The following is a 23029-nucleotide window of genomic DNA, read 5'->3' on the forward strand; positions in this document are numbered from 1 at the left end:
TGCATCTTCGAATTACCCAGGGTGACCCACGGGAAGAATACGTGCTTCAAATATCTCACATCTTAATTTGGAATCTCCAGACTCGATTTAGCATGCAACGTGACTTTGAACTGATCACATGACAGACAGTCTGGTGCTTATGAAACCTGATAGGCCCTTTCCTCGTATAATGTATACTTCAAAATTCACAGGGAGTCGCGCTTAGTAGTAGAGCGGTCACATCCAGAACAAAGGGTGCTGAGTCCGATTCCAGGCCATCTAAGTATGATCGACAACATCGTGCTCATAGATAAATTATACAAACTCGAAAGAAGTAAAGCATCTACCGTACTTCTTTGTTAAATGAAAAAGGAAACCATGTTTGCTGTTTCTGATGAAATCATAAGAAATTTCGTGGCTGTCATTGATAATAATAACACAACATACATGCTAGAAGAGAAATAAAATTTTCCATGTTTTGCAGAAGAAATTTAATTAAACTGTAAGTTAAATTGCATTGTAAAGATGCCTGGATGCGGAAGACCCGAGTATAATTCTCGGTGTGAGTAGCGTGTGGTAAACTGTAGATCCACGTGCCAAAGAGAAACTTTGAATTAAAGAAACTTCATTTTCCGTACAAGTCAGTTTTGAGCACTTTTCTTTCATATTGGTGTGGGAGCTGATGTGGTTCGAATTCCATATTAATCTGTAGGTACACGTCTCATACAGCCTCGGTACTAAAAGAGATGCTGAACTCCAAACAAACTTAATTCTGTGTAATGGGAACAAGATAATCCCTCAAAGTGCATTTACAATTATTGCCAAATAGAAAATCTACTCTTGAGCTGCTTGCATATATATATATATATATATATATATATATGTGTGTGTGTGTGTGTGTGTGTGTGCGCTCTTTACACAGCGCATCATTCATATATAAGCATGAATCTCCTTGTTATTCCTCACATCTGTACATGTCCCTTTGCAGACACAAGTGAAAGAAGTCTTGGTAAAAAAAATCGACACGAGATACCGTAAAGGGGAGATTTTTTTCGATTACCTTTTCAATATCTCGTACCGTTTCCAAGATTTGAGCCTACTTCCGGTTGGAGCTTTTAATTCATGTATGATCTGTGTTTTATTTCTTCTTGCTTGTAGTATGTAATAAGCAAATACATAAACTAAGTAACTCTATGGCCTATGGAACCCAGAGGTTCAATGTCGCATTTACAAAAGCTCTCCACTGACTTCTATCCTTAGCCAATTGGATCCAGTTTCTACTTTGTATTCCTATCTCTGCGAGATTCATCTTAATATTGTCCTCCCATCTGCGCCTACGTCTTCCTAATGGTCGTTTTCCAGCTGGTCTTCCAAGTTAAGGTTTTGAAAGCGTTCCTACTTTCTTCCATTCTGGCTACATGACCTGCCCACCTGAGCCTCCTAGATTTGATGACCGTAATAATGTTGGATAAACCGTATAAATTATGTAGTTCCTTGTTATGAAGATTCCGCCATTCCCTGTTCCCGTTTCTCTTGGGTCTTCGTCTCAGGATCTTGTTCTCAAATACTTTCAACCTATGTTCTTTGTTCCGAATAAGAGACCATATTTCGCAACCATACAGAACAACAGGCATGATTATCGTTATATACATTTTAAAATAAGCTAATACATTACACATACAGTCAATTACAATGTCAGTGATATATACGGTGTTCATTACAAAACACTCCAAACAATAAAGATTCAACTTAGATGGAGAAATGGTTATCCTTCGTTTTTCATTATAATTTGGCCATGAAACAAACACCTGAGTGATATGCAGCCCCTATATACAATTATATGGTGTTGGAATGTATAATAGGTAGGATATGATGCTTTAGTTTTTTTTTTTTTTTATTTCCAGTGTACCCATAAAAATGTTTAAATAAATAATGGCTTTTTTTTTTAATATTGAGTAAGAACTGGAAAATCTATGCAAAATTTGCAATCGGTCAGTGAAAACGTCATCTTTCTAGAGCCTGTAGTTTCCGAGGTCTCACTGTCGAAAGGGTTTGCCACAAACATATAAACTTCCACAAGCGTATAGTTTAAGAAACTCCAGAGATGGCAGCACAATTCATTTGCATTTATTTCGGAGAAGGCTTATTAAAATGCAAAGGCTTTGAACTATTATTTAAAAGGATAAACTTTGTGAATAAGATTCTTTAAGTAATTTATTTAAAGTACACCTTTTTAAAAATATTTGTCTTTGTTATAAACGTGAAATCACAAATAACCGTAAATCAAAGGTTCAGAAAATCACATACGTGTATATACATAACAAGTGTAACCTGTTTCACTTGTAATGCTTAAGATTTATGCTTACCTGTTCTCTGTGCCAGAACATACCATTTCTTCCTTACTCTGTTTTATTCTTTTGATTTCTTACTTTATTTTGTTAGACATTGCTCATTCTTCCCTTTTACCAGTTCGTGATTTCTGTGCGTTTTAAACATATGAATTCGACTAATATATTTGGTAGCCTTTGTCATATACGATACTGTACAATTAGTGTATACTGTATAATTAGTGTTTTTATTTTTCAGTTACCGAATGTATAGGAAGAGTCAGACAACGGGATTTCCATCACTCATTACAATCTTCTCAGCACCAAACTACCTGGACGTGTACAATAACAAGGCAAGTAATTTCATGTTAGAATATGAAATACATAGAAGTAAATTAGCCATTTCTAGTATTTTGGATAGTTTTTTACCAAATATAACGATTGTGACCACTGTTTCGTTGCGTTTAGTTTTCCATCAGCCATGTAGAAGGTTTCAATTGACTTTAAAGTTTGTTTGAAATGGAAGAAGAAAATAATATCCAAATAATGAACTTTTACTACCATGTTGATTGAAATCATACCAAAAATTCCTTGTCCGTGGCTTTATTTTTGCAAATTAAACTGTTAGAATGGTATTCATTTTCTTGTACATATTTGTATATTAATGTATAATAATGTATTTTTTTTCTTTGTACGTTATTTTAATTTCCCACCCATTATTACATGATTTTTGGGTGTTTTCGCAAGAGAGGTGGAAACTAAGAGCTTCAACTGTGATCACATTCCTGTTGTTTTATCAAAGCTCCTTTATCCAATTCCTATGTTTCAGTGTTTATTTATTGATTTATGTACACTGAGTCATTTCTCTAATCTTATAATAAAACATCTACAAAAATTAAGCACAATATGAAAAAGCAATAAATATTAAATTTTAAACAAGTAAATATTAAATTTTAAACAGAAAAATCTTAAAACATTTAAGCGACACAAAGGAGCTAGATCTTTGGTGTAAATTTTATTTAATGGAAACCAAACATTCCGTAAACAAAGTAAAAGTACCACAAAGGACGTATTTGCAAATCGAAAATATTGGGTATGAATTAATGAGATAATGATGATAATGAGATAATGATTAGTATTTACTTATTGTATTATTATTATATTTCTGGTTTGATTTATAATTCAATTTATTGAAGTATTTACAGTTTGCCACTGATAGGGTATGTTCCCTATGTATTCTGGATGTTACAAGCGTATACTTGCGTTGTCACTAACTGAATATATAGAAAAATGTGTACGATATGTTTAATACATCATACAGCATGTTGCCGCCTCCTGTATAAGCAACTTGGTCAATGTCTATGATGTGTTTTTCCTCCTTGTAATAGCAAACACACCTAAGACTACACCGTTTTAATTGCTGTACTTTGTAAGAAATTTGCCTATCATTACCCATATATATCCCGAAAACGGTTGAACATAATTAAACCGAACGAAAACCCAAATAGGAAATGCTATGGGGCACATCGAATGGTGTTGTCGCAGTGCCCCCAGGGCCGCCCTTCATGGAGGCCTGGGGTCCAACTTTAAAATTTTAAATAGAAACATGGGACGATTATACATCGTTCGATAGGTTTTTAAAAACTAAAACCCGTTGTGGCAAAAGATTTGTTATATATCGGTCACCGTATTAAAAATGGCCGCCAAGACATGATGCCTGTATCAGATAAAACGAGCAGTACCACTAATATGAAAATGGTTGGAGATAAATGAAAAGAACAAAAAGGGAAACAGGCAAATGACATGGGGCACGTCGAATGACCCGGTGACCCCCAGGGTCCAATTTTAAAATTTTAAGTGGAAACATGGGGCAAGTGAGACCTTGTTGATCTTTAAAAACCCTAAATAGCACTGTGGCAAAACATTGTTCATATGGGTCATCGTTTTCAAAATGACTACAAAGACATGGTACCTGTATCAGATAAAACGTCCAGTGCCCAAGAATAAAAAGGTTAAAGATAAATGAGCAGAATAAAACTCGTATAGGAAATCACAGAGGGTATTAATCATTCCATTTCTCGAGAATGATGCAACAGAGAAAAAGATGATTAGAGGAAAAGTACAGGGTGCGGCACGTAAAACCGGCCCGTCGTAATATTCTGGTATATTGTGTTTTTGGCAACACTTAAATAATCTACCTTCCTACCAAAAGATGGCGTGTCGAGGTCGAGTCGACTTATGTGACCTGCAGCAGTCACGTGCAGCCGCAGCCAGTGAAACTTGTCGAAACCAGTTGAGAAAAAGGCCTCGTTGTGTTAAGCCGGGTGAGTGTCAGTGTGTGATAATGCCGTATTCGATACCCGAGCGTGTTGCCATTGTTGAAGGGTTCATTCTCACTGGATCTTTTGTGAAAACAAAGAATTTGTTTCGGGAGAAATTTCCAGGACGTTCTGTGCCAGCAAAAAGCACCATTCAGGAATTGATTGAAAAATGGCGGCGTACAGGATCGGTTCAAAATGCTCCCAGGACCATCTGTCTGCACACCTGAATTAAAGATGCAGGTGGAGGAGATAATGACAAGAAGTCCTCGAAAGTCAACCAGGAGATTGAGTCAACAGGTTCATGCGAGTGAGAGAAGTTGCAGACGTGTTTTAAGGGGACTGAAGTTAAAACCGTACCGGATAAGTGTTGTGCAAGAACTGAAGGAGCCGGACCTGACCTCCTCGGTCACCAGACTTGTCCACGTGTGACTTTTACTTATGGGGACTGTTAAAGGGAAGAGTATACGAAACAAATCCACACACAATTGAAGAACTCAAGACCAGGATCCAGGATGTCACCAATAGCATTACAACACAAGAACTGACAAGGGTATATATGAATCTCCTCAATCGTGCTCACATGTGTGTTGAAGTGGGCGGAGGACACTTTCAGCACCTGCTGTAAAGGCTGCTGTGAAGGTGAGTAGTCATATTCAATACATTACATTTCATTTTATGTGTTCACTTTACGGGCCGGTTTTACGTGCCGCACCCTGTATCATAATGCAGAGTGAGGTGCAATTAGATGGAGCAGCATCTCACTCTGCGCAAAGAGTGGTGGAGTATTTGAACACGCGTTATAATGGAAAATGGAATGGAAGAAATGGACCAATACTAAGGCCCGCACGATCCCCAGATTTATCCTCACCAGATCTTTACTTCTGGGAATATTTGAAGACTGTTGTATATAAACGCGAACCTAAAACTAGAGAAGATATGATGGAGCGAATTCCAATGGCTTGTGCTCAAATAGTAAGTAACGTTTTATTACAAACTGGCATGCATTTTCGCCGAAGGATTAATTTGTGTATACAGGCAAATGGAGATGTCATTGAATAAACTATGAAATGGAGTCCCCATTTTGTTGGTACGTGAGAGGCAAAGAGACTCAAAAGATGAGAAAAAACACCCCGAACGTGGGAGGCCAGGGGACACGCAGAAAAAAACACCCCGGACGTAAGAGGTAAGGGGGCTCAGAAATAAAAAGCCCTGGCCATGACTTGCAAGAAGACACAGAAGGAAAGGAATCAAACCAATATCATGCAGACGACGGTTGAACAAAACATACGTTTGTACACATTGTTCTAAAAACTGCATTGTTCGACAATTTTGTTTCGTATTTCAGTTGATTCATTTTTGCATCAAATCATTGCCTTTAATAAAAATGGGAGATACCATTTAACATGAAATTTACCTACTTTTTCTCATTACAGAGACATCCATCTCTTATAAAAACATATTTCAGGTACTTTATTTTTCTAAGAATTAGATTTCCTCCTTTATATTATGGCACTTTGAATCTTTTTATCTGTTACATCATTCTCGAGCCGTGGAATGATAAATACCCTCTGCGATTTCCTATTGGAATTTTTGATCTGTTCATTTATCATTAACCGTTTTCATTCTATGGGCACTGGACGTTTTATCTGATACAGGTACCATGTCTTGATGGTCATTTTGAAAACGGTGACGCATATAAACAATGTTTTGCCACAGTGTTCTTTAGTCTTTAAAGATCTGTCGAACGAGGTATCTATCACTCGCCCCATGTTTCTATTTAAAATTTTAAAGTTGGGCCCTGAGTCCCCACGCAAGGTGGCCCTGGGTTGAGTTGAGTTGATTTTGAGTTTTACGTCCCGTTCAGCAGCGAGGCTATATGAGACGTGGACCTACTGATTAACGTGGAATCCGAACCACATGAGCTCCCGCCGGGAATCGAACCCGGGCCTCCCACGCCAAAGGCGTGTACGCTAACCGCTTAGCCACGGAGGAGCTCGAGCAAGGTGGCCCTGGGGATCACCACGACATCATTCGACGTGTCCCCATGCCACTTGCCTGTTTCGCTTTTTGTTCTGTTCATTTATTTCCAATCGTTTTCATATTAGTGGTACTGCACGTTTTATCTGATACAGGCATGTCTTGGCGATCATTTAGAATACGGTGACCTATATATGACAAATCTTTTGCCACAACGGATTTTAGTTTTTAAAAATCTATCGAACGAGGTATCATTCGTCCCATGTTTCCATTTAAAATTTTAAAGTTGGACCCTAGGCCTCCATGAAGGGCGGCCCTGGGGGCACTGCGACAACACCATTCGATGTGCCCCATAGCATTTCCTATTTGAGTTTTCGCTCGGTTTAATTACGTTCAACCGTTTTCGAGATATTTCCGTGGAAAAATTGAAATGAGCCACCCTGTATATTGCAGATTTCGTTCTGCAATATGAGAATTAACGTTGCGTAAAAACCAGTGTGCCGACCAAACATGACTATGTTGACTGTACGCCATATGAGTGTAGTACATAACCTCCCATGAAACAGTGTAAATCATAGGTAATTTTTATTATTTTCTACTGTATAGCATACAGAAAAACGTTAATATTGGTAAGGACATCCAAGAAACAATCGGATCTATTAATATATTGATTATTATTATTAGTAGTAGTATAGTAGAAGCAATAGTATTAATAATAATAATAATAATAATAATAATAATAATGTGATTCATTATATTCAAATTTATGAACAAAGAATCCCTGACATGAAATTATGATACAAGATCCAAAACTTCTTTACTGCCTCGTAAGATAATCAAGAATAAATTGTTCACTATATATTTGGATTGGACACCACAGAAACATCAAATTTTCGTACAATATCCACTTTTACTGTATATCATTACTATTTAATTATAATCATAGTTTTGAGGGTTCTTGCATTTTAAAATATTTTACGCATTTTAGGATAGGACACATACTAGTTCGTAAGTGAAGTCTTTACCCGACCAAGGTAGGTCCCATAGTTTTGGAGCTATGAACCTTTAAAATACATTTTTTCATGATTTCGGCAGCCTATAACACGTAAACGATGCGGTTTTCGCCCTATGTTTATTGGAACTATTTTGTTTGTTTTAATCCCAGGAATCACTCCTCTGCTTTTCTTACAATATATATTCTTACAATTTTTTATATTCCCAAATTCAAGGTGACGGATATTGATATATTCAGGAAGTGTTGACCACCCTACAGAATGTCGGTCGTACGCCGTTTCGGTCCTATGCCGTGTGGGTCCTACGCAGTTTCGGTCCTGTGCGGTTTGGGTCGTATGACGGTTTTCTCCTATATATCAAGAAAATAATTGTTACTTAATATTGCGTGATTATAAAATAATGTACTTTTTATTATTTCGATCGTATGAAAGTTATGCTTTCGATCTTATGCAGTTTCGGTTCTGTGCCGTGTCGATCCTATGCCGTTTCAGTCGTATGCCGTTTCGATCCTACGCCGTGTGGATCCTGTGCGTGTAACCCTATTATATTCCTCCAATAAGATCTAAAGATCACAGTAAACAGTTTTTCAAACTAAGCAATAACGTTTATACTAAAGCAGTAGTGTTTCACTATCTGTTTCTTTGTCCATAGCAATATTTTTTTCCGGTCACTTTGAATTTAAGCAACCTATGATCGGTTACACAAATGATAAGTTGGATTGCACCCTTGCAGGCAAACAATGAATCTCCAGTTTGAAAACCAGTTAAAATAGCCAACTAGCCTTAAATCGAGCAAAGGATTCTCAAATACTGCATATTGTAAAAGCACTTTCTTAATTGTTAAAGGAAAAAAATGATAGTTGAATAGGAAATAAAGGAATTAAAATTTCCTTTAATTTAAGAGAGATTAATTAAAATGAAACTAGTTTAAATCGTCCAGATCATTCAAACTTTTTCGTATAAAACACAAGTACATTGTGCCTTGTTCTTATAACATTGTCTCGAACTTCGAAGCTCACATATTAATATACTGAAAAGTTAAGACTATTTCCACTTCTCGCTAAAGCTTAATATGTTCATGCATGTTTTGTTTATCATCAGGGTTAGATTTTATTAGGCAAAATGGGATTTTATTGAATTTTGTACAGTACGATGCAAAAAACCTGCAACATGAGAGTTTAAGTTCATTGTGAAACTACGCCTAACAACGTAGGCAACCACCTAACGTCTTCGTGGCACTAATCACGCCAGAATAAACCTCAGCTCCGTCCCCCTGCACACTTCGTTTGGAGCAAGAAATGCGACCTCGTGACTACAAAACACAAATTTCACACAAGATGGAGTGATAGAATAAGGTTCCCCTCATTTCCTTTTTTCATTTCACATCCTCAGCTTTAAAGAGAGAGAAAGAGATGAAAGTGATAAAAACTAAATAAAGAGAAACACGAGAAGAAAAGAAAAGAAATATATTGACAAATGACACATGTACTTCAAAAGGGGACCGCGACAAATTTTGTTATGAACCATATGTAATCAGAATCAGCAAACCACATATACATATTTACACATACTGAGTGTTATATTACACATATTTATTTAAAGAAATAAAAATGCTCGGAGTAACTTGAAAATTTCTTAAAATATTTAAATATAACGGAAAGAAGAGATTACTTCTCTATTCTTTTTCCTCGTAGCATCCATCTGCATGGAGAAATGAGAGATAGAAAGAGAAGATCTTAGAGATTCGCACGTATACAGCATCAGAAACTGCTGAATGAAAAAAAAATTACAGTCCCCAAACAGGATTCAAACGCAATACCATAGAATTAGAAAGCACACACTCTACCGATATAGCTATTCTCACACTGCTAACCCCTTCCTACATTATTAACCATGAAAGCTGGAATGGAATCTGCAGAAAACTAGGTCTTACATGTTCATGACAAACCGCCTTTACCCTATGTCTAATTGTTATTTTAAAAAGGTACCTATACACATGCATAGAAAAAGTCAAATGAATAGTTAGTCAAAATGATGTTGATGCCACCTAATTCTTCATCATTTTGCCTGTCTCGAGGAAGAAGAAAAGAAAAAAATTTAGAGGTGGGAACACAGGAAGGACAACCGAAAATAAAAATTGGAGAAAACTGAATGCCAAGGATGAATATATATATATATATATATATATATATATATATATATATATATATATATATATATATATATATATATATATATATATATATATATATATATATATATAAAATGCAGGGAAAAGAGCAAAGAATTTAACACACATTCGAAAAGAAGGTTCACAACTGTGATCTATATTTAATGCAGGGATGCAAGTAAGCAACAAAATTTTACTAGCCCAAGAGAAAAAGCTACTCGCCCATATCCCTCAATAGAAATAATTTACTTACCTGCGGTATGATGATAAATACTCATCCGCACCGATTAACCACTCACCCTGGGGCGAGTGGTTATTTGCATCCCTGATTTAATGTATTGCATATTCTGTTTTCTTTTAAATGGCTTGCTAAGTAACAAATATTAATTTGTAAAAATGTGTCCAATCCCCAAGTTGTCTTGTTTTCTCACTATCTTAGTAATAGTGAATAATCTATGTTTATGCGAAATAATAAATCACTTATTTTCTCACAGCAACCATGTACTGTTGATCAGTGGCGTAACTAGTTTCACTGCGCCCTGGATTGATCGATCATCGATTTACTCATACCATTACTAATACGATTTATTCATTCTTACACACTAAAGTAAAAGTGCTGGAAGTCTTTAAATATAGGATAATGCACAATATTGCTAAACATGACGTTATACTATGAAAGGCAGGTGCAGAACAAGTAGATGTGACTGTAATCCGCTGTTATTCCATGCAAAAAATACTCACTGTTAGTAACAAAATATTTGCCAATTTCTTAAATCCAATACATTAGAATGTAGTAGCAGTTACTATCTCCCAATAACGTAAATTCCATCGAGTAGTAAGCATAAACACAAACCTGTAACTATGCAATATTTTACTTACATAAAATCCCCGAAGCACTGTACAGATTTAATCTGATTTATTTGTGGAATTCAGGTACATATAAGATTGCGATTGATCTGACGGTGAGAAAATTGTTCACTTTTGGCAAAAACAGTTCTATTCTATTATTCGCTACAAAATCATTTGTATGCATATACGACAGACAAGAAAACAGAAACAGGTAGAGTGCAAATACTCTAAATAATATTTATCGAAATACTACGAGGAAACTGAAATATGGCCGAGCGGTTTAATAGAGTATATCTATTACCTCCAAATCTTCGTATTCGAATCCACTTTTTTTTTTTTTTTTTTTCTCGCGTGCTTCTACTATTGACGTTGCAAGTTTGAGTCCAGAGTCAATACATTTTTCTATACTTCCTTCTGTAATTCCTATAAACTGACTTGGAAACAAACAAAGTACCAGGGTGGAAAAAAATAATTATTTTTTTTTTTAATCATTTTTGTTGATTTTTTTGATTTAAATCGATTTTTTTGATTTAAATCAAATCTTTCTCCTCGTATAATACAAGTCGTGAACTGGAGAAAAAGCATTAGGAATTAGTATTAAATGCTAATTATGCCATTTAAGTGAAAGTATTGGGGTTGAATTTTGAATTATCCCAAATCGTTAACCTATATCAATCCCAAACAATATTTCTTAGCCCTTTTAAATTATGGCTCTTTTTAAAGGTAAATTATAGACTTTCAGTCAAGCAGCTACAGCATCATCCCTATTTATCCTAGAATCATGGTCCATACATCACTCTCTTTAGAATAGAACAGTTTTAAAACGGTAACATTCACATTTCCCTATTATGTCCCTGAAGCGGGAAATTTTGAGAGTAATCGGATTTTTTTTTTAATATATATTTTTTACTTTTTTTTAAAAAAAATTGATCCCCTCTGGATTCCCCTGTGTTAACGCACAGATCTCAAAATCAACTGGGAAATACTAATGGGTATACTAAATGTGTGTACAAAATTTCAAACTTCTAGCTTGAGTAGTAGGGGTGAGGAAACTATTTAACAATGAGCTAAGAAGATCCCCACAATGCCCCCAGATGACCCGGATGTAATATAAAAATTTCCTCAGACATTCCTATTTATTCTAGGGTCATGATTTGTACATTATTCTCTTCAGAATAAAACAAATTTTCAAACTGTACCCTTCAAATGTCTCGATCATGTATTTGGGGTGGGTAAATCACGAAAAAAAAAAAGAAAATTTTCTGTTAAAAATATATTTTAAAAAAATACCTCTATGGACCCCTCCCCCTGTTTTAAGGCAGAAATCTGAAACAAATCTGGAAAATACTGAGTGGTGCACTGAGTAAATGTGGAAAATTTCAATCTTGTAGTTGCAAAAGTAAGCCCGCGAAAAATATTCCCCAAATACCCCAGATTCCCATACAAAACAGGATCTCCGTTAACAGTTTCCTGAGACGTCCCTATTTATCTTAGGAACATAGTACGTACATCACTTTCTTCAGAATAGAACAGCCTTTCAAACGGTACCATTCATATGTCTCCATCTGAGACGGGAAAATCACGAAAAAAGCTATTTTTTGTTAAAAATATCCTTTTTTAAAAAATATTTTTGCCCCTCTAGACCCCACTGTTTCCACGCAGAGATATGAAAACATCTGAAAATTATTAAGGGGTGCACTGAACGAGTGTGCAAAATTTCAGTCTTCTGAACGCAAAATTTAACCCGTCAAAAAATAATAATAATATTTAATACACATAACAATGTTTAATAAAAATGTAATGTTTAATAAAAATACACATAACAAAAAATATCTTAAATTTATGATGTCATCACACGCTATGCCTTAATGCAGAAAGGCGTGACAGCATATGTAACGTGTTCTAAAATGCCTCCAGCCTTGAAGAAAACTAAGTAAAAAGCCTTATTGATACTTTTTTAATCGAATAATGAAGACTCTACCCTATCACCTAAAAGTAGGTCATATAATTTAAAATGTAAGCATTAAGGAAAAAGTACAGCAACGTTTATCAAAATGACAGTTTTTTTCACAGAAGTTACTGAAACTCAGAACTAGCTTGCGGCATGAAATACATAAATTTCGCCTGAAGTTATAAAATTAACAAAAAAGAGGGGATAGTACTCCTCTAAATACGCCCTATTATCTGGGAGCAAACAAACAGACACGCACAAAAAAGAATTTTCGTCTTAAATGTCGATGGTGATTTCCCCGTTGGAATAGTTGAAAGAAGAAAGCAGGGTTGCTCCGTTAGCTGTTCAAAACGGGATTTTCCTTAATCATCCTCTGCATGACACTTGTTTTCATACTATATTGTACATTTGAGTCTCATTGTATTATGATTATTAACTTCCATAATCGAAATAACAGAACAGAAATGGGATTTTACTTATTTTCACTTTAAATTAATTTATTTCGGAATTCGATTTAAATCAACGATTTTTATTTTAAAAAATCAAGTAATTTAAATCTTGATTTATATCGTGATTTAAATCAGACTGATTTAAATCAATCCACCCTGCAAAGTACACATGTTTATTGTAATATTCTAATCTCGAACTTTGTTATTCTCTTCTTTTGAATACTTGAATTTCTTATACTTTCATAATTTCGATTAATGCATATTTCCAAAAAGTTAAGAATCTAAGTGAAAAAGCTCAAAGCTAGAGCTAAAACCGAACCTGCGACATTGAATTCAAATAAGTAAAACGATGTGATCGACAGTTTAACATAAAGTTCAATAATCACTTTACGAGAAGATACCACCACATGAACGTCGTAATTTTACAATAAATTCCCTTTAAGTAATAGTTTGCTCAGGGTGTCTACTGATGCTGGAAATACTGGAATTATACTGGAATTTAATTTTGATGCTGGAAATACTGAAAATATACTGGAATTTTGATCCACATACTGGAAAAATCACTGGAATTTTGAAAATGAAACTCTGTAGACACCCTGTTGTACGACTAAGGTTTCGTATCGATTCATGTATTTTGCTGATTAGTTTCTTCTTTTGCTTATAAATTTATCAACACCAGTGGCGTAACTACAATGGAATGAGTGCAGTTGCAACAGGGTGCACAGTAAAAGGGCGCAAGGAAAAAAAAAAAGGAATACGGAAAACTGTTCCTCATGTAAAGAACGTCTGAAAACATTTCAAAAGGTACGCTATGACTATTAGCAGTTAATTGGCAACAGTCAATACCGGGGCGTATCCAAGAATTTTTGAGGAGAGCGCAAATCTGAAAAGTAAACTTGCGATATTTTTCGATATTTGGTTCGCTAACTGAAAATGTGGACTGCAGTGCTTCATAATACGTATTTATCTCCATCCTTCTGGAGGCGGCATTGGGGATAGCCATGTTGTTCAACAATAGAGAAGGCAGGATTACCATGAACTGGAAACTCATACATTGCCTACAATGAGAGAAGAAGTCTTTCGAAATCTTCCTTTTGAGAGAAATTTTAAAACTTTTTTTTTTTTTTTTTAAACAGCCTTTGAAGAAGCGCTTCATGAGGGACTAATTTATATATTTTATTCCTCATGGAGGGTCGCCCGGGCCCAACGCCTGCTTCCTGGATCCCGACTGGGCAATACTCGGACAATCGTCACTGCAATGTTTCACTAGCTAGCTGCCTAGTGAAAGTTTTGCATAGTGTGTCATTGCAACCAGCGCGCTGCGCTCCTCCCAGGTTCCACCTGCACCGGAGCATAAAACGAAAGTTCGGCCTGTTTGAAACCTAGTTGACACTTACAAAACTATCCTGTACTTCGTACTTATATTAAGAACTATATGTAATGATATTCTACCTTTAAAGTATAAGAGTAGCAATAATAATAATTAAAAAAAAAATGCTCTTTCTGTCTCAACCAACCTTATTAAAATAATAAATAAACCTATGTACTAAAGTAATCATTCGTAATTAACCTTTATTTTACGGCTGTCAGTACACTGCCAGAATAGTAAATCCCTTCTTTCCCGCGTGGCACTGTACTGACACAGGTGAAATGTTTACTTTGACCCGCGAGCACACATATTTTTTTTAACTGATGTGCTTTATTGTATGAAGAGATAGTCCATAGTGAAAGGAACCAAAAACGTTGGTTCTCAACCGGTGTGCTCGCGGGTCAAAGTAGACCTTTCGCCTGTGTCAGTACAGTGCCACGCGGGAAAGAACGGATTTACTATTCTGGCAGTGTACTGACAAGCCGTAAAATAAAGGTTAAATATAATTTACATTTTTTACAAACCATATAAAAGAATTTTTCGCACGCTGTCGTCCTCAGATTAAGTACATTAAACTATTTTCATTTAATTTCCTTTGAACATAATTCATATTAAGTATGCCCTGATAACTTAGGAAAAAGACAAGTAAATCTTTAGATTTCTTAATAAAAATTATATATACGGTAATAAAATTCACATCATCTAATTTTTTAGGCTTTATTTACTTTCTTCTTTGTTTTTGCCTGTTAAAATTTTATAATACAGAATTAAGTTCTGTTCGCCAATACATCAATTTGTAGTAATTTGTACAAAAAAAAAAAAAAAAAAAAATGAAAATTTGTATTGTCCACGAATATACTTGAGATTGTATTATGTTGTATTGATTGTTTCTACACCGTTAATTGATTTTGTTATTCCCTATTCAAATAAAACTTCTTTATATGTGTATATATATATAATTATTATTATTATTAGTAGTAGTAGTAGTAGTAGTATTAACGCAACAGCTAACATGCGTGGGACAGGGGGCGGGTCTCTTATTTTGTGTATTTATTTATTTTTAAGGCTGAATGCTGTTTTTTAAAAAATAAACTTAACTATGTTTTGTAAGCTATGTACACGTACTGTATTATTACTTATCGCTTTTTCGTCAAAGGTATTAAATTTAAATAATTGGAAAGTATAAACCTGCCTATTAAATGTGATTCTTATAAATAGTTAATGTAATCAGCGGCGTGCCGTCAAGGGGACTAGGGGACTAGGCTAGTCCCCTGGAATTTTAATTAAAGTATTTTGTGATAAATATATACCAAAGAAAACGGAAACATTGTTTGTATTTCTCTATTTTCGTAAAATAACACTATTTCAATTGTTCTGATACAACTATAGTCAGCGCACGTGTGCTGGGTGCGACAGCGAAGTGAAGATCGGAAACGCTCGGGTTTTAATCGGCTTTTCTCGGAGAAGGAAACAGGGTCCAGCCAGCTAGTCCTCATATTATGTTGTCTAAGCTCTAAGCACGGGCGTTTTGTCGTAAGCGAATTTAATACTCGTTTGCTTTTTACAGTTAATAGTTTTAACGCAATTAAAGTTACAGTATTAATCTTGACACTTTAAGAAATCTAGTGAAGTTTGAACTTTTTAGATTATCAATATATTTTGCAAATGACTATAAGAATAAAGTATGGAAGGGGACTTGTCTGAGAAATCGAGTCCCTTGCAGCAAAGCGATGGCGCAAAGAGTGATATTACTTCAATTGGTATAGGGGACAGTAGGGGTGGGGATCGGCCGTTTCAGTCTTGTATTCTGGACCATTGGATTGCTTAATTTTCAAGAAATGCAACAAATAATAACCAGTGGTAGAACAACTCCAAGCATTTTCATTTAGACAAAAATGAAAGATTATATATATATAATATCAAAACGGATTATTTTGCTTCTTCAAAATAGTTAACTGCATGTAAGACAAGAAACAAACTGTATTGCTGGCCTTGTATTCTGTTCCACATAGAAAAGGATGTGTGGAATAATGATTGCTTTTGTAACATGAACAATTTTCACAAACCCAAGTTGCGCCAAGAAAAATGTTATTCACACCTGTCCACAATAACTAAATTGAAAACTTTCGGGAAACCAGAATTGATTTTTAATTGAGCAAGCAATGTAGAAGTTGATTCTAACCGAGAACTAATGAACCGATTGACTTATTCCTCTTGTTTTATGGCTAAACAAGAGCTATCATTGAGAAGTCATAACAGACAGGAAGATTCTCTCAATAAGGGAAATTGAAGTAATTCAGTTACTTTCCGAAATGGACTTGCAGGAGCGTCTGAAGAAAATTTTGTAGGGAAGGGTCGTATACATTTTGCTATGTTACGTATACATTTTCGTGAGCCAGAGGAAGGTCCAGGCCCCACCCTGCCCTCTCGTTCGGGCGCCCATGTTGACTTGTCATCTTCACAGCATCCTGTGTTTAAAGGAACATCAAACAGAATTCAGAATTATATTATTAAATGTGTTGGTGAGTAATTCTGGATAAAATTAAGTCAGAAATAAACAGTACACTTCTTACAGCAATAATGTTGGACAAAACTACGGACATTGCAAAGATCTCTCAACATTCAATCGGTACGTGAAAGACGGCAATTCATGAAATATTTATTTGTTTTGCAGATGTTACTAGTGATTGCACTGCGACTGCTCTAAATGAGCATGATTTCCAAATTCTCTCTCATTTTAATTGTAAGCAAAAGCTTGTAGCACTAGGCAGTGGATGGAGCTGCCACATTTTCTGGACATTTGAACGGTTTACAATCTTTTGTGAAAAGGTGTTTGAGTGCACTTACCATACACTGCTATCATCACAGACTCAATCTCATTGTTCCACAGTCTGTTAATCACATCAAGGAATGTAAAATATTTTTTAGAATAAGTGGCATTCCAAATTTCTTTTCATATTCATTGAAACGCTGTAACGCACTTGCTGAATCAGAAGTAACTAAGCGATTTCCAACAGTTGCCACTATAAGACGGAATTACAATTCCAAAATTGTGAATGCAGTAAATGAAAATCAAATAGAACTCTTACGGTGTTCTGAGAACATTGTAGAAGATTCAGATAATTGCGACACCAAAGCTTTCATGACTACAAAAAAGAAAAAATGTGTGAGTTATCATTGAAGGATTTCGATTTTGCATTTCTCCGCACGGATATACGGATTCTTTAAAGTAAAACCTTAGATGTGAAATATTGCATCCAAAAAGTACAAAAGATGGTATCTCAACTTAGAAATGCAAGAAACGATTTTGAATACTTATAGAAAAGTAGAATTGGATGACAACGGGAACTTTCTAATAAAAGACGTAAAGTAGATGACTCGACAGATTCAGAAATTAAATGTGTGCGTATCTTCAATGACATTATAGATACTGTGGTTTCAAGATCTCAGTGAGTTACAATTTCTTGAGCTGTTAGATTTAAAGAATTTTCAGTGCTTGAAATCTCGATTTCCTGATTGCTTGTTTTTGACCCTTAAATCAATTTAGGGAGCTTTTTTTAAATTTTAACAATTTGCGGAGTGAATTAATATAGGTTTACAGACTTAGATTTTTCAAATAAAACTGTGACTGAAATTATCCATTCTTGAAAGAAAGAGGCTTGGTTGAAGAAGCGTTTACAGAATCATATAAATTGTGTTATTTGGCGTCAACAATACTACTCAGGACCTCCACCCTACAGCACACATTCTCTTCGAACCTAGTCCCCTGTGAGAAAAGCCACGGCACGCCACTGAATGTAATGCTTCAAAGTAGTGAATCTTTTTTATTGCTTTTTTATGTATTTTGGTGAAAATGTATAATAAAACTATTGTACTGTACTATTAACATTACAGGCTGCAGTTTTGAAGTATGAAAATAATGTTATGAACATTAGGCAATTTAATTGTTCACCTCATCCGTATTGGTTGCCCAACTTCATGGACGTGTTCACGTGGTCGTTGCCTTTTGTAGGTGAAAAAGGTAAGTCAAATTTAGCAGATTTTTGTTTTTTCGGAATTATGAACTAACTTAGTGAAGTCACAAATTTAAATGATAGCCCAGGAAATGAAAGGAAAAAATCAGTTTTTCGGAAAAAATTCGAGACAAGCTGAATTTTTGCCAGTTGTTAGGGCCCAATTAAAGGTCCTTTTTCCTGAAGTCCCCACTCCTCCCTCTTGGGCTTTCCCCTCCAACCCCCTTTAACATCCAATTTGCAATGTTTTTGATTTATCGCTCATATCTCTGTTATTAATAATCCGATCTTCAAACTGTTTTTACAGTTTTCTTCCTTAAACCACGATCTTAAAAAAGTTATTCGTAACCCTTTTCACTACGTCTATTACTTTGAGATGTTTATAGAAATATGTAAAATTTTACATTTTGTGTGTGCTTTTCTCCGTTTTTTATATTTTAACTTTTGTGTATTCGATAATTTGTAGAAACACTTCAAATAAAAGTTGTAAAGCGCTTCTTTAGCTTTAAAACGGTGTATATATTAAATATACTTAGAGGTATAGGAACGTGTAAAAGGACACCTTACGAGACCGAAGTGCGTGCTCACATGTAACACACACACAGCCGCTTGCTGCGAATTGTTTAGTAGACTTTAATATGTCAACATAATAATGGAGAGTTCCGTGTGTTTACTTCGTAAGTGGTGGTAGTCTGTTATTTTGATCCCGTGTGTGCTCATTAGGACAATCCATGGTTAATTAATATTTTTACTGAAATAGAATTTTCGGTAAGTAAGTGTAGATTTTGGACGTACCTTTTATTTAAATGTGACTTAAGTTACAGTGTCTTATTTATTCAATGTTCAAAGTCGATTTATTTTTATCTTTTTTAGCAAATCTGAGCTCTTAAAAAAATACCAGTTGTTAGAGCTATATACGAAAGTCAAAATACTATATTTCACAAAAGTAAATGTACGAATTAGTTTCCTACATCTAAACTGAAGTTTGTCAATTAAATTAAATCTCCTTACTATGAAATTCCATTGTTATTATGGAAACTTTGGACTGTTTTCATTTATCGAAAGTAATACGCAGAAAATTTAATGTGTTTCAATTTATCGAGTCAAATACTAAGATTGAATTTCCAAGTACATTCGTATTGTAAAAAGGGACCAGAGTCGCTTCCATGAAGTTTCAAGAAAAAATAATCTCAAATATAGCAATGATATGGAGTGTATTTTTCTGACTCTGTTATTCTCTATTATTGCCGTTCTCTAATATAATATATCCGGTGTTGCAAAATAAGTGTTAAAACTTTTAACCACCGTGTAAGGGACATCAAAAAAAGAAAAAAGTTCGCTTCAACTGTGATCGAATGCCACTGGTTTCGGAGATACAACCGCGGCAATCGTGGGAAAGTGAATTCCAGAGGCCTGTATTTCAAAAGCTATCCGACGTAGAGTGTGCAGCTTAAAAACTCACAAGGGAAGTCATACCTGCTGTATTTAAAAATGCAGGTTTCAGATCTCTGCAACGCGTGCGCGAGGGATGTCCCAAGGGGAATGAAAAGCTGCCCATGAAATTCACTGTCGGTTATTGAGTCCCTTCAGAAAGCCATTGAAGAGTTTTTGGGAACTGCTATAACATTTACTGAACAACATTTGGAGCTTTTTTTTATCATCTGGATATTTGTCTGATGATTCTGTCAACTGAATGAGGCTTATGAAATAGGAGTCGCAGCGATGAAAAATATAAAAAATAAAGACAAAAATTTAGCGATTTAAAGCTTCATAGAAGGAAAATGGTGAAAACTAAAGCTAAACCAAAAAACTGAAAGTTCGGTCAAAGGAAGTGGCAGTCAATCCTTAACAGCTTTTCAACAGAATGTGTGTTTGTGACAATCCAAACAAATTAAAAGAATACCTATCATGTGAGCTAGCATCTAGCCTGCGTCTCTTTCTGATGATGTCACTCCGTAAAGATACGAAATCTTCATTGCTGAAGATATTCTAAGGTGGTTTGCAAAAAGATATTGATGTAAGTGATGGAACATTTGTAGTCGATGGAGAATTTCTGATTCATTATGTGAGATGGCCGAGTGATTCCACATATGGAGAAATAGTTAAAAATTATTGTGACTATGTAATATCTAACTATGGAGGAAATGCTTTTTTTTTTTTTTTTTTTTTTTTTTTTTTTTTTTTTTTTTTTTTTTTTTTTTTTTTTTTTTTTTTTTTTAATGGATATCGGAACACTAAACACGAGGGACAAAACAGGAAAGCTGCAAATAACGCTTCATGCAAAATTAATTTTGAGGATAACACAAAACGTTTAACAGCCAAAAAAAGACTTTTTAGGAAATAAAGAAAAAATGTTGCAGGTTGGAGCATCAGAATTGGCAAAAAGGGTATATCAGTCTACACGGCAGAAGATGCGAATGTTCATATTGTGGAAGTTGCCATAGAAAAACTAAATCAGTGTTCCAAGATTGTTGTTGTAGGTTCCGATATGGATTTATTGGTCCTTTTAGTAGTCGTTAAAAAAAAAAAAAAAAAAAAAAAAAAAAAAAAGTATGTATTTTTGTGAACAAATGGGTGGTAAGGATTGAACCAAAGTATTGTGCAACATTCAATTGTTGGTTAAACAAAACAAAGAAATCAGAAGAGGTTTCGTATTTATCCATGCAATGAGTGGTTGCGACACTACGCCTTGCTTTTATGGTTTAGGAAAGGTAAAAGCAATAGAAATGTTGAAATGCTCATCTGACGCTAAGAAGCAAGCTTTGATGTTTGCTGAGAACAATATTTCCAAAGAATTGCTAAGAAGTGGAGAACATATTGTATGGACTAAACAGATACTCAAACTTGAATGAAGCCCAATACTTCAAATTCACTATGCTCACAGGAAAGTCAAATTTGAGACCGAATCTCGTTTTGGCTAAACTACCTCAAACATGTAATCAACAGCACTTACTAAGGGTTTATTTGCAAGTAGCCTCTGCTCGCTGTCGCTGTCGTATTCGAAGAATTTAGTCATTGCTTCTCTAGTTCTTTTTCACTTCACTTCATTTCATTTCGGCCTCCAGTTGGATACCTTCTTCATGGGCACGACCGTTTAGGTCCAGTTGCCTTCTTCCTAATTATGCAAAAGTGATAGAATTAGGTTTAAAGCTTCACATGAACCTTTGTACTTTAGAATTGCCGGAAATCAATGGATCTGAAAAATTGTATTTAATAAAATTCTGGTTCTGTAGATCTGGTTAATCTGTGAATCTGGTTAATTAATAAGGTTCTGTAGATCTGAAAAATTGTATTTAATAAAATTAAGTGCACTAAATTGAAACAATAAATTTGATTTAGTGTAAATAGTAATTTCCCAGCTTTTTTTTAAGGTAGTTTATTAAAGTTCTTGATGATGTACCATGTTTTTTTTATAAATTTAGATTGTTGTCTTGGATGAATTGTAATAATTTTTTAATTAATTCCCAATTTCTAATGTATATAATCATATTTGTGGAGACTGGAAAAGTATGAAAGAAATTAAGATGATATTTATTGAAGATGTTTCTTTTTTGTTGTAACAGTTCACATTGGAATATTAGATGGTTTATGTTTCCTATTTCTTTTCCATACCAGCACTTATTTGTTTCTCTTTTTTGTATTATATTCAACTTGGTGGGAGTTAAAGCAGTGTTAAAAAATTAAGCGATGATATAAAATTATTTTTGATCTAAGCCAACTTTTGAGAGAATCCCATGTATACTCCTTCGCTATGTCTGTTAGGTTCCAGTAATGGATACCAGGTTCTTCTCGTATTTTCCTTTTCCATGAGATGATATGTTCTTCAATTTTATTTCTTCTTGCTTATAAACCTTCACGCCCCCATGCTTAGTAACTGAAGAGCTCCGTAACCATGTGTACTGATGTCAACAATCATTAGACGTTACATTTTTAGGTCTAATAAAGTGTGCTGTTGCATTATGTTCGTGAATCCGTTACATCGTGAGTGCTAAGCAGAAAAGAACTACAGTGACGTTGGAAAGTAAATTACAAGCTTCAGGAGTATGTTTTTATGAAAGAATTTTGGAAAGTACTGTACTGTGCGTTTTCTACTTTTTCAGTTTTCTGTGTTTTATTTCTGTACATTTCAACTTGCACTAGAACGATTAAATGTGCTGTATAATAATTAATATAGGCCTATTTATACTATATTGTACCTGACAGCGTTATTACTGTACGTGGAGTACTCTTTTTACACAATGTATTAGTGGTTTCGGTTATCCGAGGGTTAACCAGGTTTACATTAGCTCGGATAGTTGAAATTCGACTATAAAGTCTTGTTTAATTAGTACGAGAATCTCCTTAGATGTAATGTTGGCCGAATTTCATGACACCTCGTTTGATGATAACTACTTTCAAGACGAATCAACTCGTTGTGATGATTCTCTCCAATGTTCGGCAATCACTCTCACGTAGACTTTGTTTCCGTGCTATTCCTTTTCTCTGATATCTTACCGCGAGTCCTGTATCCATTATCACATCAGACTGTCGCTATCGACACAACCAATACTTCTTCTTGGATATACTAGCGGCTGCAACTGTTCGAGCACCCGCAATTCGCCCTTTTTGGAA

The 23029-nt window shown here is 34.9% G+C and overlaps 1 protein-coding gene across 1 annotated transcript in view; it reads left to right on the top strand.

The window, feature by feature from the left end:
- Positions 1-23029, top strand: part of LOC145660529 (serine/threonine-protein phosphatase 2B catalytic subunit 3) — a 412317-nt gene that overhangs the window by 332718 nt on the left and 56570 nt on the right. The window contains exons 8-9 of the mRNA XM_081725713.1: positions 2566-2659; positions 18300-18426. Coding sequence (XP_081581839.1) covers positions 2566-2659; positions 18300-18426 — 221 coding nt within the window. The remainder of the gene's footprint in view (positions 1-2565; positions 2660-18299; positions 18427-23029) is intronic.

This window comes from Thermobia domestica, chromosome 1 (genome assembly GCF_964235325.1).
Source record: "Thermobia domestica chromosome 1, izTheDome1.hap1.1, whole genome shotgun sequence".
NCBI lineage: Eukaryota > Metazoa > Arthropoda > Insecta > Zygentoma > Lepismatidae > Thermobia > Thermobia domestica.